Source organism: Monodelphis domestica, chromosome 4 (genome assembly GCF_027887165.1).
Source record: "Monodelphis domestica isolate mMonDom1 chromosome 4, mMonDom1.pri, whole genome shotgun sequence".
NCBI classification, from domain to species: domain Eukaryota; kingdom Metazoa; phylum Chordata; class Mammalia; order Didelphimorphia; family Didelphidae; genus Monodelphis; species Monodelphis domestica.
In genome coordinates, this window is record NC_077230.1 from 368,939,566 (window position 1) to 368,959,442 (window position 19,877).

General features: G+C 44.8%; 1 protein-coding gene across 1 annotated transcript in view; it reads left to right on the forward strand.

The window, feature by feature from the left end:
• LCK (LCK proto-oncogene, Src family tyrosine kinase) overlaps window positions 1-19,237 on the forward strand; it is a 34,522-nt gene extending 15,285 nt beyond the window's left edge. The window contains exons 2-13 of the mRNA XM_007492883.3: window positions 1,644-1,753; window positions 2,054-2,135; window positions 2,464-2,554; window positions 2,689-2,787; window positions 4,292-4,395; window positions 5,393-5,542; window positions 6,026-6,178; window positions 6,444-6,623; window positions 9,126-9,202; window positions 9,345-9,498; window positions 9,988-10,119; window positions 18,499-19,237. Coding sequence (XP_007492945.1) covers window positions 1,649-1,753; window positions 2,054-2,135; window positions 2,464-2,554; window positions 2,689-2,787; window positions 4,292-4,395; window positions 5,393-5,542; window positions 6,026-6,178; window positions 6,444-6,623; window positions 9,126-9,202; window positions 9,345-9,498; window positions 9,988-10,119; window positions 18,499-18,701 — 1,530 coding nt within the window. The 5' untranslated portion in view covers window positions 1,644-1,648 and the 3' untranslated portion in view covers window positions 18,702-19,237. The remainder of the gene's footprint in view (window positions 1-1,643; window positions 1,754-2,053; window positions 2,136-2,463; window positions 2,555-2,688; window positions 2,788-4,291; window positions 4,396-5,392; window positions 5,543-6,025; window positions 6,179-6,443; window positions 6,624-9,125; window positions 9,203-9,344; window positions 9,499-9,987; window positions 10,120-18,498) is intronic.
• Window positions 19,238-19,877: the final 640 nt, after the last annotated feature.

The window sequence follows — 19,877 nt, forward strand, 5'->3', positions numbered from 1 at the left end:
TGTTTTGGCATGCAGATTTCCAAGTGTCCCCAATAATCTGATTTTGTTTTATTTTTATACCCTTAACTTCCATCTTAGAATCAATACTATTCTATCAATACTATAATACTGGTTCTGTATGGGCTAGGAAATGGGGGTTAAGTGACTTGCCCAGGGTCACACAGCTAGGAAGTGCCTGAGGTCAGATTTGAACATAGGACCTCCCATCTCCAGGCCTGGCTCTCAATCCATTGTCCCCGTGCAATTATTTTAAATGGAATTTCTCTTTTTATGTCTTCCTGCTAAACTTTGTTGGTAATGCATAAAAATGCTGATGATTTATATGGGCTTATTTTATATCCAGCAACTTTACTGAAGTTGTTAATTATTTCAAGTAGTTTTTTAGTTAATTCTCTGGGATTTTCTAAGTGAACCATCATATGATCCACAAAGAGTGATAGTTTCATTTCTGCATTCGTCTGTTTTAGTTCCTTCTATTTTTCTTCTCTTATTGCTATAACTAGCATTTCTAGTATAATACTGAATAATAGCAGTGATAAAGGGCATCTTTTAGTGGAAAGACTTCTAACTTATCCTCATTACAGATAATACTTGCTGATGGTCTTAGAAAGATACTACTTACGGCTTTGATGAACATTGCATTTATTCCTTTTGTAATGTCCTAAGAGGAACTGGATACCCTGGGAAAGATGTCAGAGGTCTGAGATTCTGTGGTTCAGTGATACTTCTCTTTTCCCCTCTTTGGCTTCAGGCGGGCTCAGACTGGCAAGCTTATAGCCAGGCTCTGATGTCAAGACCAATAAGTCACCCTTACCTTCTTTCTGACTGTAAAATTAGACACAAAGGATGACTTTTTGGACCCTCTATCCCTCATAATTACAAGAACTCATACTTCCACTGTGTCTTAAGGTTAAAAAGCCTCTTACTTGTTAAGGCTCTAAAAATCACAAAGGTCTGTATTATTAGCCCCATTTTACAGATGAGAAAATGGAGGTTCAAAGAGAAGTGACTTGGCTTAGAGTCACATGGCTAGAAAACGGTAGGGCTAAGACTTTCACCCTAGTTGCTCTGATCTCAGGGCTGTTTGTAACATTCTCTTCCTTTCCACCCCTACCCTATGCCTGGCTCAAAGGAGAAAGCCACCTGTGCAGGAAGGAGGCTTCCTAGCCCTAAATTTCGACTCTTCTACCCTTCTGCCTGTAGACGAGGCCCCCACTCCCCAGCAAAAGAACCCCCAAGATTCCTCATGGGTCCATCCGCAGGGAATGACTGGCTCCTTGGCCTCTTCCCTGAGATGGGAGTTGCCATGGCTCGGATCTCTTTCCTTCTTTTGGGCGTAGGGGGATTGTATCTTGGGAGCTCAAGTCCTAGAGATATGGGGGAGGGGGTGGCAGGAAGTAGCCGTGAGGATGGCAAAGGTGTAGATGGCAGTTTACAGAACCCAGGTGGGAGGGTGGAGACCCCGCAAGGGAGGGTGGGCATAGGAAGGACGCAAAAACCCAAGCCTCTTCCTGACTTTGCCCATACTTGTACCAGAGCTGGGCAACCTGGGCTCTCTGTGGTTGGGCAACCACCTTTAATGGTGCCATGGAAAAATGACCCCATCTTCTCACTCCTCCTCCCCTTCCCCCTTCTTCCTGCAGGGACCATGGGCTGCTGCTGCAGCTCCAGCCTCGATGAGGACTGGATGGAAAATATCGACGTGTGCGAACGATGCCACTACCCTATTGTTCCATTGGATGCTAAGGACATGGTGAGAGCCTTTAAAGCTTTCAAATTGTTCTTGGGGAGAGGGGGAAAGCCCGCCCCTAAACCCCGCATTTGAAATGACCCTAGAGATCTCTCATTCCCCAGAAAAAGAAAGGAATTTCCCCAAGATTTCCCAGCAAGTCGGGAACAGGATGAGAATGAGTTTCAGATCCCTTCCTCACAGTCTGGGCTGCCCTTTTGAAGGAGGCTGGGTGATGAGCATGGGACCAGAAGCTGTTGTTAGAGATGGGACTCTGCCCTTCTCCCCATTGAGAGTTATGTGCTTGGTCCTCCATTTCCCCAGCTCCCAATGAGGAATGGTTCTGAAGTGCGGGATCCCTTGGTCGACTATAATGGCTTAGACCCACCTGTGTCTCCGTTACAAGGTACCTTACCTCACAGCGGTGTGTGGAGGGAGATTGGGCAGCCCATATATCTTTACTTCATTCCCTGGCCTGCTGTCTCATTGACTTGTATGCCTCCTTGTGTCCCCCTCTTCTCTCAGGGGTTTCCGGTTCCCCTTGGTCTGTCTTTGACTTCTACCTGCTATCTAACTTTTTAATTTGTTCTCTTTCTGGCTTTCTAAGTTGCATGCCTGATTCATGGACCTCTGGCCTCTCTGTTTTGTTGATACACGCACGCAGGGATAGAGATGCTACCTAACTTTCATCCATCCCTGCCCCTCTTCCTTACCTATGGATCTGACCTTCACAGATAACCTGGTCATCGCCCTGCACAGTTATAAACCCTCCCATGATGGGGACCTGGGCTTTGAGAAGGGGGAGCAGCTCAAGATCCTGGAGCAGTGAGTCTTCTCCAGCCCCTCTAGTCGGGGAGGGTAGAGTCCTGGATCTCCTTCCACCCAGGGACCAGGCTGAGGGTGGGCTCAGATCGCTTGGGCCAGTCTCTGAGGATCAATTGGGTCCCCTCCATCTGCAGGAATGGAGAATGGTGGAAGGCACAGTCCCTGACCACTGGCCAGGAGGGCTTCATTCCCTTCAATTTTGTGGCCAAAGTTAACAGCCTGGAGCCTGAGCCGTGAGTATCTGGCGGGGAAGGATGGGGAAAAAGAGTCACATTTGAGGGAAACAGAGACTTCCAAGCATCCATAGCCCTGGGGAGTGGGTCAGCTTTTGGATCTAGGGTTTTCAGCTCTCATTGCTTTCTAAACATTCCCTGATCCCAAAGCCCCCAATCCAATTCATTGAGTCCTGTCCTGTAATTATCCTGACCCCTGATCTTTCTTATTATTATCGTGGCCCTGGAACACAGAGCTGGAAGGGTCTTTAAAGCTCTTCTAATTCCACCCTTTCATTTTACAAAGGAGAAGACTGAGGCCCAAAGGGGTTAAGAGGCTTACTGGGAGGGAGCAACTAGGTGACTCAGTGGATTGAGATCCAGGCCCAGAGATGGGAGGTCCAAGGTTTAAATCTGGGCACAGATACCTCCTAGCTATGTGACCTTGGACAAGTCACTTACCCCCCACTGCCTAACCCTTACCACTTTTCTGCCTTAGAATCAACACAGTACTGATTCTAGAATAGAAGGTAAGGGTTTAAAAGAGAGAGAGAGATTTGCTCATAGTGAGTGAGATTTGAACCTAGAACTTCTAACTCCAATTGCAATATTCTTCCCAGGTTCCCAGTTACCTTCACTTTCCAATGCAATCATTACTAGATAACTAAATCTTGCTCCATTCCTTCTGCCTAGTTTCCTTTCTTGCTAGACTATTTTTCTAGGATTTATTGGCCAGGAAAGAGAATAAACAGAGAAATATCCAAAACAGGGCTTTCAGATACCCAAAGTAGAGGTAAAAGAAACTCCAGAAATGTCACAGAATCCCGGAAGTTCTTGTTTAGTTCAATTCACTAAACATTTATTAAAATGTTACTTAATTAAAGTGTAAATTAAATTAATTAATTTTATTGTTAATTATTTTATATCATATAGTATATAAATAATTCATTGATATTAATCCATTAAATTAATTGTTAATTAATGATTAATAAAATTTAAAATAAAAATTAAATTAAATACCAAGAGCCAGAACTGTACAAGATCTTAGGAATTCAAAGACAAAAACAAAAGGGTCCCTGTCTTTAAGGAGCTTATGTTCTACTTAAAATGAATGCTGGATTTAGAGACAGATTCTACCTTTGTCATTTTACTAACTAGATGACTTTGGACAAATTCCTTCTCTTTGGTGTTTATATTTCTTCTTCTATAAAACAAGAGGGCAGGATAAAATGATCTCTAAGGCCCCTTTGGGCTGTAACAATCCAGGAACAAACTTGAACTTAACCAGATGAAGTACCAGGATTTCCTGTTAAAGTTTCCTGGGCTCATCTTGGCCCTCCAGGCCTTGATTTCAGCAGGCTGGAGGTGACATTGGACTGTTTCCTACCCCAACTCCCAGCTCATTCCCAGATGATGAATGAATTCCCAGGACATTACAAAGGGAGAAACATAGGGAGACCCTGATGTGGCAAGGGAGACTTTTTTGAAAACTATGGGAGAGAGACCTGACTGGGTCTTGCTACAGTTGGTTTTTCAAGGACCTGAGTCGGAAGGATGCTGAGAGACAACTTCTGGCCCCTGGGAACACCCATGGATCCTTCCTGATCAGAGAGAGTGAGACAACTGCAGGTGAGGGGGTTAGAAGACCTCAGCAGAAGAAGGGAAGGGAGGTCAAGTGGTCAACAATGCTGCAGAGGAAAGTAGGGTGGAATTGTTCAGAGCCTGGACCACAGAATCCCAACATCTCAGAATTAAAGGGTTCCTCAGTGGACATCTTAATCAACCCATACCTGGAAAGAAATTCCAACCATAAGATAAGGGACCAGCGAGTGGTCCCTAAGCCTATGTTTGAAGATTTCCAAAACAGATGAACCTTTCCCCTCCAGAGATTGAGTCTGTTTAACTTTGGGACACCTCTAATTATTAGGAAGGGTCCCTCCCCAAATGTTGCTCTTTGTAACCTCCACCCATTGTTATTCCTTCTGAAGTCAAATAGAACAATCGAATCCCTCTTCCACATGACAGACCTTCACATACTTGAACACTGCTATCAGGTCCCTCCTGAATCTTCTCTTCAGGCTAACTATGCCAAATTCCTTCAACCAAGTTTCATAGGTCATGGACTTAGGACCCTTCACCATCTTCATTGGTCACCCTCCACATTTTGAATATCTTTCCTAAAATATGGTGCCCTAACTAAACATAGCACCTTAGATATGGTCTGATGAGGTTGGAGTATAGCAAGAATAACAATTCATTACTCTCTAAATGTAGCCCAAGATCCTGTTAGTTTTTCTGGCTGCTATAGCATACTGTTGACTCATTGAACTTGCAGTCTGTTAAGACCCCCAGATCTTTTTCAGGCAGTGTTATTTAGCCATGTTTTTCCCCTGTCTTCTACTTGTGAAATTGAACTGTTTGAACCCAAGTATAAGACGTTTCACTTATCTCCATTGAATTTCATCTAATTAGATTAAGCCCAATGCCCTCGCCAAGGTCTTTTGGGGATCATGACTCCCTCGTTCAGTGTGTTCGTTATCTCTCCCAGTTTGGTGCCATCTGCTTGAGGGTAGAGGGTGGAGGGATATGAATGGCTCCTGACCTTGACTATTCCCATTCCCTGCAGGTTCCTTCTCACTCTCTGTGCGAGACTTTGACCAGAACCAGGGGGAGGTGGTGAAACATTACAAGATCCGCAATCTGGACAATGGTGGCTTCTACATTTCCCCCCGAATCACCTTTCCTGGTCTGCATGAGCTGGTCCAGCATTACTCCAGTGAGCCCTGGCCACAGCCCCAGATTTCCCTGTCCCCAATCCCCTTAGATCTTCAGGCCCAGCCTACCTGTTCCCTCAGTTCTGCACCCCCAACTCATCCAGAGCCCCCTCCCCAAACCCTTAGCCTTCAGGTTCAAATCCCTGATGCATCCTCAGCTTCCCTAAACCCACCCAGGCAGGGCCTTCAGGCCTCAGGTCCTAGTTGTAGTCCCACACAAACATCTACACCTCCCTCTCCAAAATCACCACCACCATTCCCAACCTTTTAGCTTCTGCCAAACCCAGGCCCACAGCTCTAGCTAAGGGGCCCAAATGAATCCCCCACCCCAGACCTCTCTCTGTCTAGCCCCTCGTGCAGTCATTCTCCTGTGGCAAAAACAAAAGCAGAGGTATCTTCACCCCTAATCCCCATCCCCTTGGGGAGGGAGGAGCTGTTGTGTGTTCAGGGCTTCTCCTCACCCAAGCACCCCTTTGGGCCCACAGAAGTCTCAGATGGGCTCTGCACTCGATTGAGCCGGCCCTGCCAGACCCAGAAACCACAGAAGCCCTGGTGGGAAGATGAGTGGGAGGTACCAAGAGAGACGCTGAAGCTGGTGGAGAGGCTGGGAGCTGGCCAATTTGGGGAGGTCTGGATGGGTAAGTGAGGGCTAGCCCCATGGATAGAGCACTGGGAGTAGGCCGCTGTCCTGCCCTTTGGGTCTTGCCACCCCAAGGTTTGTGCTTCCCAGCTGTTTGCCTGTGGCAGGACCTGTGTGGAGAAGCAGCTGCCAGAAGAAAAAGGAGGGGATGACTTCGTTCTTTCTCCCCCAACAAATATGTAGGCATACGGGCACTGGGCTGGAGCCCAAACCTTAAGCTTCCTCCAAGCATGTGCCTGGGAATTCCTTCTCCCCTACCACAGGGTACTATAATGGACACACCAAGGTAGCTGTGAAAAGCCTAAAAGCGGGCAGCATGTCCCCTGATGCCTTCCTGGCAGAGGCCAACCTGATGAAACAGTTGCAGCACCAACGGCTGGTACGCCTGTATGCAGTGGTCACGCAGGAGCCCATCTACATCATCACTGAATACATGGAGAATGGTGGGTGCCATGGCGGGATCGCCAACCCTTCCCCTGACACACGCCAGTCCCCTGGAACTGTCCCCTCTTACCCAGTGTCATACCCACAACACACCAGAAAGGGAGTCAAAGCAATCCCGGCTCCCCACACGTAGAATAAACGAACCCATTACTAAAGTGGAATCTTCTCTGCATCATTCCTGACAAGTGGGCATCCTGCCTTAGCTTGAGGATCACCTCTAGTGCTGAGAATCTACACAAGCCCCTGGGTAGTAAGAGTGGCCAAACAGGCCCAAGCCTGCAGAGAAATGGTGGAGGGATAGAGTAGGAACAAGCCGTTCTCCTAGAACATTCAGTTCCAGGTTCTCCAAAGGGTCTTTTACTCTAGGAGGAGGGGAACAACCCAGAAACATTAAAAGGGAAGAGGTCATGGAGCATGGCGCACACACCTAAACATAGCCACAGAGTTTTGGTCAGCAGCACCAGACGTGGGCTTCAGAACTTACTCAGGCCTTGGCTTAGACCCAAAGGCCTCTCTACCTCTCCTTGGGTAATTCCCTTTTACAATTCGAAGAGTAGGGACATCCTGCCTGCCCTCCCCTTGACCCAGTAATTGGCAAAAGAATCTGACTTGGAAAAGGAAAACATGGCCCTCGGCGCCAAGGTTGGGATCTTAATAGCAGGCTAGTAAGGGTGTACTATGAGGTAGCAGAAAGAGCCCTGGGCTGGATCAGGGAACCTACATTTTCATTTCAGTTCAGTCATTGAAGCCCAGTTGGGCAGTGGACAAGTCAGCGTTATAAGATCCTTTCTAGCTTGGAACATTTCTCTACCTGCAAAAACTTGGGCACAATATTCTCTAAGATCCTTTCTAGTTCCAGCATCCTATGATCTTCGTTTTAGAGTCTTTTCCAGTTTCAACATTCTATCAACATCTCCCAAACGCTGACATTCTATATTTCAAGGTCATCTATGACTGTGATATTCTATGTTCTATGGGCTAAGGTCTTTTCCAGGTCTGACATTTTGTGTTCTGTGTTCTAGGGTCCTTCCAATCTCTGATAGTATAAGATCCTGTGTAGTTCTGACATTCTTTCTCTTCCCCTTAGTTCTGATATTATTTTCTTCTTCCAAATTTGATATTCTATATCCCAACTATGATATTTTATGCCCTTTGTTGAAAGGTTTCCCTTCCCAGCCCTGACACTCTATGTTCTAAGGTTCCTCCCAACTCTGACATCCTACATTCTAAAGTTCCTCTCAACTCTGATATCCTATGTTCTAAGGTTCCTCTCAACTCTGACATCCTATGTTCTAAGGTTCCTCCCTACTCTGACATCCTACGTTCTAAGATTCCTCTCAACTCTGATATCCTATGTTCTAAGGTTCCTCTCAACTCTGACATCCTATGTTCTAAGGTTCCTCCCTACTCTGACATCCTATGTTCTAAGATTCCTCTCAACTCTGATATCCTATGTTCTAAGGTTCCTCTCAACTCTGACGTTCTGTATCTAAGGTTCCTCCCTACTCTGACATCCTACATTCTAAGGTTCCTCTCAACTCTGACATCCTATGTTCTAAGGTTCCTCCCTACTCTGACATCCTACATTCTAAGATTCCTCTCAACTCTGACATCCTATGTTCTAAGGTTCCTCTCAATTCTGACATCCTACGTTCTAAGATACCTCCCAAATCTGACATCCTAAGTTCTAAGATTCCTCTTAACTCTGACATCCTATGTTGTAAGGTTCCTCCCAACTCTGACGTTCTGTATCTAAGGTTCCTTCCAACTCTGACATTCTATATTCCAAGATTCCTCTCAGCTTTGACATTCTGTATGCTAGAGATTCTTCCAGCTTCGACATTCTATTTTCTACGTTCCCTCCCAGCTCTGGGATTCTATCTACTATTTTTTATGATCCTTTTCCCCTCTGATATTGATTTTCTATGTTCTTCATTCTCCTATTTAACTTGGATATTCTGTGTTTCAAGATCTTTTCCTCTAGGACCTTTTTCTAGCTCTGGTATTCTAAATTAACTCTCTGGACTCCAAGGTGTCTTCCCAAGTTGCAATTCTGTGTTTTGAAGTCCTTTCTAACTTTGATGATCTATATCCCAAGTCCTAGCCTCCAATTTTGAGATTCTGCTCCTAACAGGGCCACACTGAACAATATATAGGTTCCCTGTGCTTGACAATGGCTCAAACACACCACTCCACCCCAAAGCTGGGTGTCGATGTGGTTCTTCTGGCCTCCGGACCTCTCTATCATCTCCCTTTCTATCTTTTTCTACGCTTTCTTGCTCCTCTCTATGCTAGTTAAGTGCTTGAGACCCAGTTCAGAGTCTAGGCTTAATATGGGCTTATTTTGGTGGCTCTCTGCTGATGGAGGGAATTATGGAAAGTGGCAAGGTAGAGGAGTTGGTGGTGGCTCAGAATTCTGACAGAGACTGAAGTTCCTTCCCCCAGCAGAGTTTTCCCCATAATTTAGGATTCTACCCTCAGCTGAGTACTCTGATTCACAGGGAGCCTCGTAGACTTCCTCAAAACCTCAACAGGGGTCAAACTAACCATCCACAAATTGCTGGATATGGCTGCACAGGTGAGATTGCGATGGGGTCTGTGGGCATGTAGGGAAAAGAGGAAGGAAGTACCAAATGCTTTGGGAGTGGATCTTGGGAAAGGGACAGGGAAGGAAGGGGCCCAAGACTGCTGACCTTTCTCCTCCTCCTCTGAGCCCTCAGATTGCTGAGGGCATGGCCTTCATTGAGGAGCGGAATTACATTCACCGAGACCTTCGGGCAGCCAACATCCTCGTGTCAGACACACTCAGCTGTAAGATCGCTGACTTTGGCTTGGCCCGGCTAATTGAGGACAATGAGTACACAGCTAGGGAGGGTGAGTATATGTGGGGTGGGAATAGGGGCATTGCTTGAGAGGGAAAGTGAGGAGGCCAAATGGCAGTTCAATGGGCCAGAGGGACACACAATACTAGAGGAGAACCACAGGGGACAGGGATTGAAGACAGGGGACCATAAAACTAGTTCATGGCTCGAAATGGGATAAGGGGGAATGTATCTGGGGAGATCATAGCTCTGAGAGGGTATCACCTCTCAAGGTAACTGGAGAACATACAACTCAATGACCCCTGCCTGGAGGAAGGATGTGGGGAAATATAGCTAATGGGGAGACAGTTTGGGGGGAAAGGGGGCCTACAATTGGGAGGTAAAGTCCCAGAGACAGATAAGGCTCAGTTAGGATGGGTTTGGGCACAGAAATGTAGGAAAGCCAAAGCTAAGGAAATTCTGCCCCACTGGTAGGAAAACCCTCCCACTGAAGGAATGAGGAAGGAAATGTGTGGGATATTCAGGTAATTCTTTCTTTTAGGAGCAAAATTTCCCATCAAGTGGACAGCTCCTGAAGCCATCAACTACGGGACATTCACCATCAAGTCAGATGTCTGGTCTTTTGGCATCCTACTAACAGAAATTGTCACCTATGGGAGGATTCCCTACCCAGGTCAGAATCAGGGTCCAACAGGGGTCTGGGAGAGGGGAATAACAAAGATGAAGATCCTTTACTCAGAAGAAGGAGGCTTGAAAGTCTTTGAGACCCCTTCACCCTTAAAGATGGCTCCTAGGTGAGGCTCTTGCGTAGCAGGGAAGATGACAGAGCTGGAAGAGGCCCAGGATCCCCAAGTGGCCTCAGTGTTGTGGTAAGAATCAAGGCAATGTAGAGAAGGACAAGGAGCAGAGCAGGAAGGCATAGTCTAAGACACAACTCTACTACCTACTGGCTGGGTGAATTTGTCTTTAAATACCCTAAAGGGAAAGGGAATAAACATTATTTTACTTTTGGGGGGTAAACTTTCTTTGTTTTTTTAAATCCTTACCTTCTCTCTTAGAATCAGTACTAAGTATTAGTTCCAAGGCAGAAGAATGGTAAGAACTAGTCAATGGGGGTTAAATGACTTGTCTAGGGTCACAGAGCTAGGAAGTGTCTGAGACCAGATTTGAACCCAGGATCTTTTGTCTATAGGCCTGACACTAGTAGGCTTATGCCACTTAGCTGCCTCTGGAATAAGTATTTATTAAGCACCTCCTATGTGTCAGACCTTATAAAACTAAGCCCTTTACAAACATTACCTCATTTAATCTTAACAACAACCTGAGCGGTAGGTGCTGTTATGATCCCCATTTTACAGTTAAGGAAATTGAGGTAGATAGCAGTGAAGAATGATAAAGCTCATATAGCTAGTACGAGTCTGAGGTCAAATTTGATCTCAGATCTTCCAGATGTTTCCAGTAGTTAGCACAATGCCTGGCATATCGTAAGCTCTTCTTTTTTTTTTTATTCATTTATTTTGAAAATGTTTTTCCATATTTACATGATTCATTTTCTTTTCCTCTCTTCTTCCCTCCCCCCTCCCAAAGCCAACAAGCAATTCCACTGAGTTATATAAATGTTATCACTTGATACCTATTTCCATATTACTCATTTTTGCCATAGAGTGATCTTTTAAAGCCAAAACCTCAATTCATAGCCCCATAAACCCATGTGATCAGGCAGTTGTTTTTCTTCTGTGTTTCTGCTCCCACAGTTCTTTCTCTGGATGTCCCTCAGAATTGTCCTGGATCATTGCATTGCTGCTAGTAGAGAAGTCTATTACATTCGATTGTGCCACAGTGTATCTGTCTCTGTGTACAATGTTCTCCTGGTTCTGCTCACTTCACTCTGCATCAGTTTATTGAGCTTCTTCCAGTTCATATAGAAATCCTCCAGATCATCAATCCTTTCAGCATAATAGTATTCTGTCACCATCATATACTAGTTTGTTCAGCCATTCCCCAACCAAGAGACACCCCCTCATTTTTCAATTTTTTGACATTGCAAAGAATGTGGCTATGAATATTTTTGCATAGTAAGCTCTTCTTGTTCAGTCATTTCAGTCATGTCTGACTCTTTATGACCCCACTTGGGGTTTTCTTGGCACGGATACTGGAGTGGTTTGCCCTTTCCTTCTCCAGCTCATTTTATAGCTAAAGAAATTGAGGCCAACAGAGTTAAGTGACTTGCCAGGATCACATGGTTAGTAAGAGTCTGAGGCCAGATTTGAATTCAGGAAGATGAGTCTTCCTGATTCCAGGCCCAACCCTATTCATTGCACCATCTACCTGCCTCAGTTTCCTCATCTGAAAAATGAGCTGGAGAAGGAAATGACAAACCACTCCAGGATTTTTTTTCAAGAAATCTCCAAATGGAATCATGAAGAGAAATAGATTTTGTTTTTGTTTTTAAAGCTTTACCTTGTGTCTTAGAGTCTAAGTGTTGACTCCAAGGTAGAAGAATGGTAAGGGCTAGGCAATTAAGGGTGAAGTGACTTGTCCTCAGTCACACAGCTCGGAAGTATCTGAGGCCAGATATGAACCCAGGCCCTGGCTATCCACTGATCCACCAAGCTGCCCCATCAGTAAGCTCTTAATAAATGCTTATTGATTGATTGACTAACTCTAGACCTAGTGTTCCATCCCCTGGCCACCTAGCTGCCCAGTCCTGTTTGACTTGAGTAGAGTGTAGGAATGGGAGTGATAGGAAATGAAAACAGAGCCAGATTGTGGAGGGTCTGAAATGAGTCTGAAATGCTAGGATAAGGTGTTTGCATTCTATCCCAAAGGCATTAGAAAGTTCCAGAAGGACTTTGAGTGTGGAATGATACCACAGGATTTCTGATTTAGAATCTTGGCAGTTAGACGAAGGAGAGATAGGTTGTCAGGGGAAGAGTTTGGAGACAGGAATTGGGAATCTATTGAAAATAACCCCGGCAAGGGGCAATGAGGACCTGATTATTGTGTGAAGTTGGAAAGAATCAATAAACAAACATTTACTTAAAACTGTCCCAGGCACTGGGATACAGATACAAAAATGAGACAGTTTCTGCCCTCGTTGAGCTTGCATTTTACTGAGGGGATAGAAAAGTTCACAAAATAAGTAAAAAGGGGGTAGGTTTGGGTGGGGGGATTAAAAATCAGCCAAATTGGGAAAAGTTCTTGTTAGAGATGGCACTTGAGGTGAGCCCTGAAGGGAGCTAGGGATTATAATAAAAGGTAGGGAGAAGAGGGAGAGAATTCCAGTCTTGGGGACCATCTGTGCAAAATCATAATATAAGAGATGGAATGTGGATAATATAATATATCATAATATCAAATATATCAAATATCAAATATATCAAAATCATAATATAAGAGATGGAATATGAGGAAGTATAGGTAGGCCAATCTGGTTGGAGTCTAAAATATCTGAGGGGTTTTCATGGGCAATCACCCTAGAAAGAGGAGCAACTTGGTGGCTCAGTAGCTAGAGAGCCAGGCTTGGAGTTAGAAAAACCTGGATTCAAATGTGGCCTCAGATACTTCCTAGCTCTGTGACCCTGGATAAGTCATTTAACCCCCATTGCCTGGCCCTCACTTCTCTTCTGCCTTGGAACCAATACCCAGTATTAATTCTAAGATGGAAGGTAAGGGTTTTTTTTTTTTTTTAAAGTAAGAGTTTTTTAAAAATCCCATGAAAGGTAGGTTGATCATAAAGGACTTTAATTGTCAAATAGAGATATGTATATTTTATCATAGTGGTGATAGGGAGTCATTGATGTTTCTTGAGCATGAGGAATGACACAGACTAGAATATCTTTTTGTTATGTGGGAGCAGATAGGACTTTTCTTCTACTTTGAGGTTCTTGCTAATGCAGATGAATCTGAGATCAAAATGTGGGAGAAACTTCAGGGAAGTCAGCCCTCCCTACAAGAGCTCCCCCAAACCCTATTGGATCATCCAATCCTCATCTGACCTCAGAGACTAAAAGCAGAGGGAGACTAATTAGGAAGTTGTTGTAATAATTCAGGCAAGAGGTGATATAAGTCTGAATTGGGATGGTTGTCCTGAGAATGGAGATAAGGGCATAGATATAACAAATAGCTTGGATTTAAAAATAAGGCCTGGCAATTGATTAGATATTGGGGGAGGAGGGTGAGTAAGGGAGAAGAGTTAAGGAAGACCCTGGGGGAGCTGGAAAGATGGCATTGTCAGCCCCACCTCCCAAAGGACTGCTAAGGGGTCTCCCTGTCTCTAGTCTCTTGCTGAGTTAATCTATCCTCTGTACATCCACAAAAATGGTTTTCCTAAAGCAAAGCTTGGGCCTTGCCATATCAATCCTATCCACACCCCCCTCACTCCACCTCAAAACATCTTGATGCTGTTCAGTCTTGCCTGACACTTTGTAACCCCATTTGGGGTTTTCTTAGCAAAGATCCAGGAGTGGTTTGCCATTTCCTTCTCCAGTTCATTTTACAGATGAGGAAACTGAGGCCAACAGGGTGAAGTGACTTGCCCAGGGTTATATAGCTAGTAAGTGTCTGAGGTCACATTTGAACCCAGGTCTTCTGAACTCCAGGCTTGGTGCTTTTTACCCACTGTACCACCTAGAGGCCCATGAACTCCTCCTTTATTTGACATTCAAATCTCTTCAGAGGTTGGCTCTGTCCCACCCTTCTGTCCCTCCTCTCATTACTTCCCTTCATAAATTCTTCACCATACAGCCATACCAACTTGTTGTATCACACACACAAGGCTCATCTCTCAACCTTTGCATTCAGTCAAAACTGCTCTTTCCAAAGTTACCACTGATATTTTAAGGGGCAAATCCAGTGGCTTTTTCTCAACCTTCATTTTCTTCAAAAGCCTTTAATCATCTCTCCCTTGATGCTCTCTTCCTCTTGAGGTCTGCGGGACACTGCCCTCTCCTACCTCTTTTCCTATTTATCTCCTTTGCTAGATCTTCAGCTAGATCATTTCTGATAACCCTGGGTTTCCCTTAGTGGGCAGAGTGCTGGGCCTGGAGTCAGGATCTCTTAGCTTGGGACATTTTTTTCTGGTTCTTCCCCTTTTCCTGGAATGTTCTTCCTTCTCATCTCCAACTATTAGCTTCCTGGGCTTCCTTTAAGTGCCAACCAAAATCCCATCTTCCCCCCCCCCCCAACTGTTGCCTTCTGTCAGAATCAATACCTAGATTCCATGTTGACACTTGTATATGGACAGGTTGCCTCCTTCATGAGAATGTAAGCTCCTTGAGGGCAGGGAGTGTTTTAGTCAGTCAATAATCATTTATTAAGTGTCTCATGTGTCCCTGGCACTGTGCTAAGTGCTCAGGATGCAAAAAGAGGCAAAAGATAAGTGTCTGTCCTTGTGATAGAGGCTGTTTCCCCTGAACCCTGCTTTGTGGAAAAGGTGGTTCTCCTCTCTTTCCCTCTCTCCATACCAAAAGCCCAGACCTCCTCCAGGTCCAAGCCTCCTCCCTCTGTGGGGTACATCCCTTCCCTCTCTCTCTCTTTTTTTTTTTAAACATCCTAGAGGAACTCACTACCTAATGAAGGTGAGACAACCTACACAACAATATGTATAAACAAGCTAGGTACAGGATAAACAGGAAATAATTCACAGAGGGAAGGCATTCGAATTAAAAGGGTTTGGGAAAGGCTTCTTGTAGAAGATGGAACTTTAGCTGGGACTTTGGGGAAGCCAGAAGGTAGAGACAAGGAGGAAGAGAATTCGAAGGATGGGGGACAATAGTCAGAGAAAATGTCCTGAGCTGAGAGATAGAGTGTGTTGTTCCCATAATAGCCAGGTCAGTGTCACTGAATTAAAGAGTAGATGCTAGGGATATGTAAGAAGACTAGAATGGTGGGAGAGAGGACAGCTTATGAAGGGCTTTGAATGCCAAACTCAGAGTTTATATTAGATCCTGGAAGTGAGAGGGAGCTACTGGAATTTATTGAGTGTGTATGTATCACTTTAGTGGCTAAATAGAGTTTGGATTGGGGTGGGGAGAGTCTTGAGTCAGGCAGATTCACCAGCAGGCCTTTGCAATAATTGAGGCATGAGGTAATGAGGCCTAAACTAGAGGTGGCATGTTAGGTGGCAAAGAAAAGGGGGTGTTTTCAAGATATGTTGCAAAAGTGAAAACAATGGGCCTGGGCAACAGATTGGATATGGAAGGTGAAAAATATTGAAGAGTTGAAGATAACTACTAGTTTGGGAGACTAAGTGGATGGTATTGTCCTCTATGGGAATAAGAAAGAAAAGGTGGGAGAATGGGGCAGCTAGGTGGCAGAGTAAATAAAGCACCAGGACTGAAGTTTGGAAGACCCAAATTGAAATCCCAGCCTCAGACACTTACTTACTAGCTATGTGACCTGGGCAAGTCACTTAACCCTGTTGACCTCAGTTTCCTCATCTGTAAAAAACTGGAGAAGGAAATGGCAAACCACTCCAATATCTCGCCAAGAGAACCCCAAATGGGGTAAAGAAGAGCTGGATAGGACTGAAAAATAACTGAATGACAAGGATGCAGGAAGGGTTTATGAGGAAAGATAATGAAGTTTAGCTTTGATGTTTAGTGGACATCAAGTTTGAGATGTCTAATAGACAGTTGGAGTTGTGAGACTGGAGGTCAGTGGAGAGGTTGAGGCGGGATAGGTAGAAAGATATGTGAATCATCATCTTTGGAGATGGTAATTAAATCCATGCCAACTAATGAAATCACCAAATGAAGTAGCAGAGAGGGAGAAAGAAGAGGATCCAGGACTCCTATGAGCATTAGAGGGGGAGATCTAGCAAAGGAGACAGGGGAGGAGCAATCAGATAAAAAGGAGGAGAGCCAGAAGAGTGTGGTGTCCAGAAATCCTAGAGAGATGAGAGTATCAAGGAGGACAGGGTGATCAACAGTGGCAAAAGTTGCAGAGAAGTCAAGAAGAATGAGGATTAAACTAATAGTACAATGGATAGAATGCCAGACCTGGAATCAAGAGGACCTGGGTTCAAATGTGCCCTCAGACACTTTCTAGCTATGTGACCCGGACAAGTCACTTAACCCCAATTACCTATCCTTTGCCTCTCTTCTGTCTTAGAATTGATAGTAGGACAGAAAGTGAAAGAGAGAGAGAGAGAGAGTGCAAGAGAAAGTAGTTTCAGTGGAATGGTGAGATCAGAAGCTGGATTGTGAAGGGAAGAAGAGAAAGGAGAGGTATTTCTGGCCTTTATAAGGAGTTTACTACAAAGGACATGGAGATGAAAAAATCAAATGAGCAATTTTTTTGAGTATAAAAAATCCTTTTGTCTTTGCCCTTTGCTGAGCACAATGTAAGCACTTAATAAAATGCTTGTTCATTGATAAGGGAAGTTAGGAGGCAGGTTGGGATTAAGGGGGAAGATAGTGAGCTTGGTCTAGTACATGTGGAGTTTAAGATGCCTATGGTACATCTGGGTGTAAAGGTCTAGCCAGCAGTTAGTGGGGCAGGATGGGGCTCAGGAGAGACATGAGAGTTGGATATTGAGAACTATGAGTCTTATGTGTAGAGGCGATAGTTAAGGGCCAGAGACTGAAGAGATCTAAGAGAATGAATGAATGAAAAAGCATGTATTAAGGACTCAATAAGAAAGTGCACAACTAGGAGCAGCTAGGTGACTCAGTGGAGCGAGAGACAGGCCTGGAGACAGGAGGTCCTGGGTTCAAATGTAGTCTCAGACACTTCCTAGCTGTGTGACCCCAGTTTTTCTAGCTCTCTTCTGCCTTGAAACTGATACTTAGTTTAGATTCTGAGATGGAAGGTAGAAGGAAGGAAGGAAGGAAGGAAGGAAGGAAGGAAGGAAGGAAGGAAGGAAGGAAGGAAGGAAGGAAGGAAGGAAGGAAGGAAGGAAGGAAGGAAGAAGCTAGTATGTATTTATAATACAGTTAGTCCCTGCCCTCTATTGGGAGAGGAGAGTAGGGAAAGAAAGACAAAAAAATCCATCTGAACTGAGAAAGAGATTTGAGAAATGTTGTTAGGTTGCCTTGAGATGGGGTGAAAGAGAAGAAATATTCAATATTACTTTAGGATTTAAAGATACAGAGAAGTTAGGAGGCAAGTTGGGTGTAGAGAGGATGCTATGAATTCAGTAAACTCCATGTGGGGCCATACCGAATAATTCTAATTTCTCTTCCCTCTTCAAGGCAGCTAGGTAGTTCAGTGGATAGGGTCTGGAGTCAGGAAGACCTGGCCTCAGATACTTATTAGACATGTGATCCTGGGCAACTCATTAAACTGCCTCAGTTTCCTCAACTGTAAAATAGGGATCATAACAGTACTTACCTCAAAAGGCTTATTGTTGTAAGGATCAAATGAGAAAACATTTGTACTTTGATTAAGAGAGTGCCTGGCACATGGTAGGGGGCATAGAAATCCTTATTCTCTTCCCCTTCCCTGTTTATAAGCTTTTAGTCCCTCAAATACCTTCCCTTTCCAAGTATTCTCCAGGCTAAATGTTCCCATCCCTTCAAATGTTGGGACAAAGACTGGGAAAGACTCCATTTCTTTGTGATCAGAACCTTATGAATTGTAGTCATGATCAGCCATGTCCACTAGGGGGCTCCTCTGCCCAGGAGTGTGTTCCTAAAACTCTTAAGAAGATGAAAATTAGGACTGCGTTTTTATGCTCTGGGAGACAGCGTTAGGAGAGGAGCCAGGCCTTTCCTTCACCTCTCTCCCCTCTCCCCAAATGTTTTTGCTTCCCTCCTTCGTAGGTATTCAGGCCAAGTACTGCTGGAATTCTGGCTGTTTCCTCTAATCCCATCAGTTGAGTTTCCTGAGCTGACTAGGCTAAAATAGGAGCCCACCCCCACCCCCCATGGATATACCCATTTCCAAGCTAGGTTTGGGAGAGGGATGAACTAAGAGACCTCTCAGTTCCTTGGAGCCTAGGAGCTCCTGAACCCCCTTTCTATAGCCTCTCCAGCCTCCTCCTAAGCACCCCCACACCCATACAATGATGTCTGATCTGATCTCTTGCTTTCTGCTCTCCAATGATTAGGAATGACCAACCCCGAGGTGATCCAGAACCTGGAGCAGGGTTATCGGATGGTGAGGCCTGACAACTGCCCAGAGGAGCTGTACAAACTGATGATGTTGTGCTGGAAGGAAAGGCCTGAGGAGCGACCTACCTTTGACTACTTGAGGAGTGTATTAGAGGACTTCTTCACTGCCACAGAGGGCCAGTACCAGCCCCAGCCATGACCTTCCTACTCTGGTCTCTGCCATCCCAGGCCCTGGCCCACTTCCCCAACTTTATACCCTTACCTCCTAAATGACCCCACTCAGACTGTGACTGACACAGGAGCTGGGTCCTTCTCAAGAGTCTGGGAAAGAAAGGGGGCATCCTGCCTGAGGTGCCCCTCTCCCATCAGGATGGAGGCAGGGGCTTTATCAACTGTGGCAACACACTTAATCTGCCAGGAGAAGACTTGGAATTGAACTCATTCTTTGTGCCCTCCGCCCCCAACATTTTACCTCCCAGACTGATCTTCTTTCCACCTCTGTCTTCTTCTTGATTTGCCAGGAGGAAAGGAGAAGGCTGGAATTTGCCTCAGCCTTTCGATTCTTTTGTCTACGTGTATTCTTTGTCTATTTAGACTGGACTCACTTTCTCAGACCCCACAAGATTCAAGACTTTTAGCAGTCTTTTGAGGGTAGGAATTATTCTTCTAAATTTCTGTATCTCTCTTAGACCCTGCCCTGCACACAGAAGACATCCAATAAATGTTAACTAAGAATGGTGACTCTCTCTACCCATCACCACTCCTCCACCCCAGGTTAGGCCCACAGTTCTCATCCTTGGGCTGTGGAGGGAAGGAGGTGAAGACAGTTGTGGCAGGATAGAAGGGAGGGTGGGAATAGGATCTTGAGAGCTTCTAGACTTGCATTCCTGATTCAAGAAACCTATGGCTATGTGATTTTAGGCAAGTTCTTTCTCTGAGTCTTAGTTTTTTTATCTCTAAAATGACAATAATCTTTTTTTTTAACCCTTACCTGATACTAAGTATCAGTTCCAAGCAGAAGAATAGTAAGAACTAGGCAATAGGGATTAAGTGACTTGCCCAGGGTCACAAAGCTAGGAAGTGTCTGAGACCACATTTGACACTAGGGCTTTCTATCTCAAGGTCTGGCTCTAAATCCACTGAGCTACCCAGCTGCCTCTGAAGCAGTAGTTCTGAGCAGTAATGCGTTCAAATCAATTAGATGTCCACACAAAATTGAGCATCAATCAGTAAGCCCCTGCTAGGAAGCTCAGTTGATAAAGCCTTGAGTTAGGAAGACCTGAGTTCAAATTGAAGCTCAGATACTTATTAGCTATATGACCTTGGGCAAGTCACTTAACTGCTGTTTACCTCAATTTCCTTAGGTATAAACTGA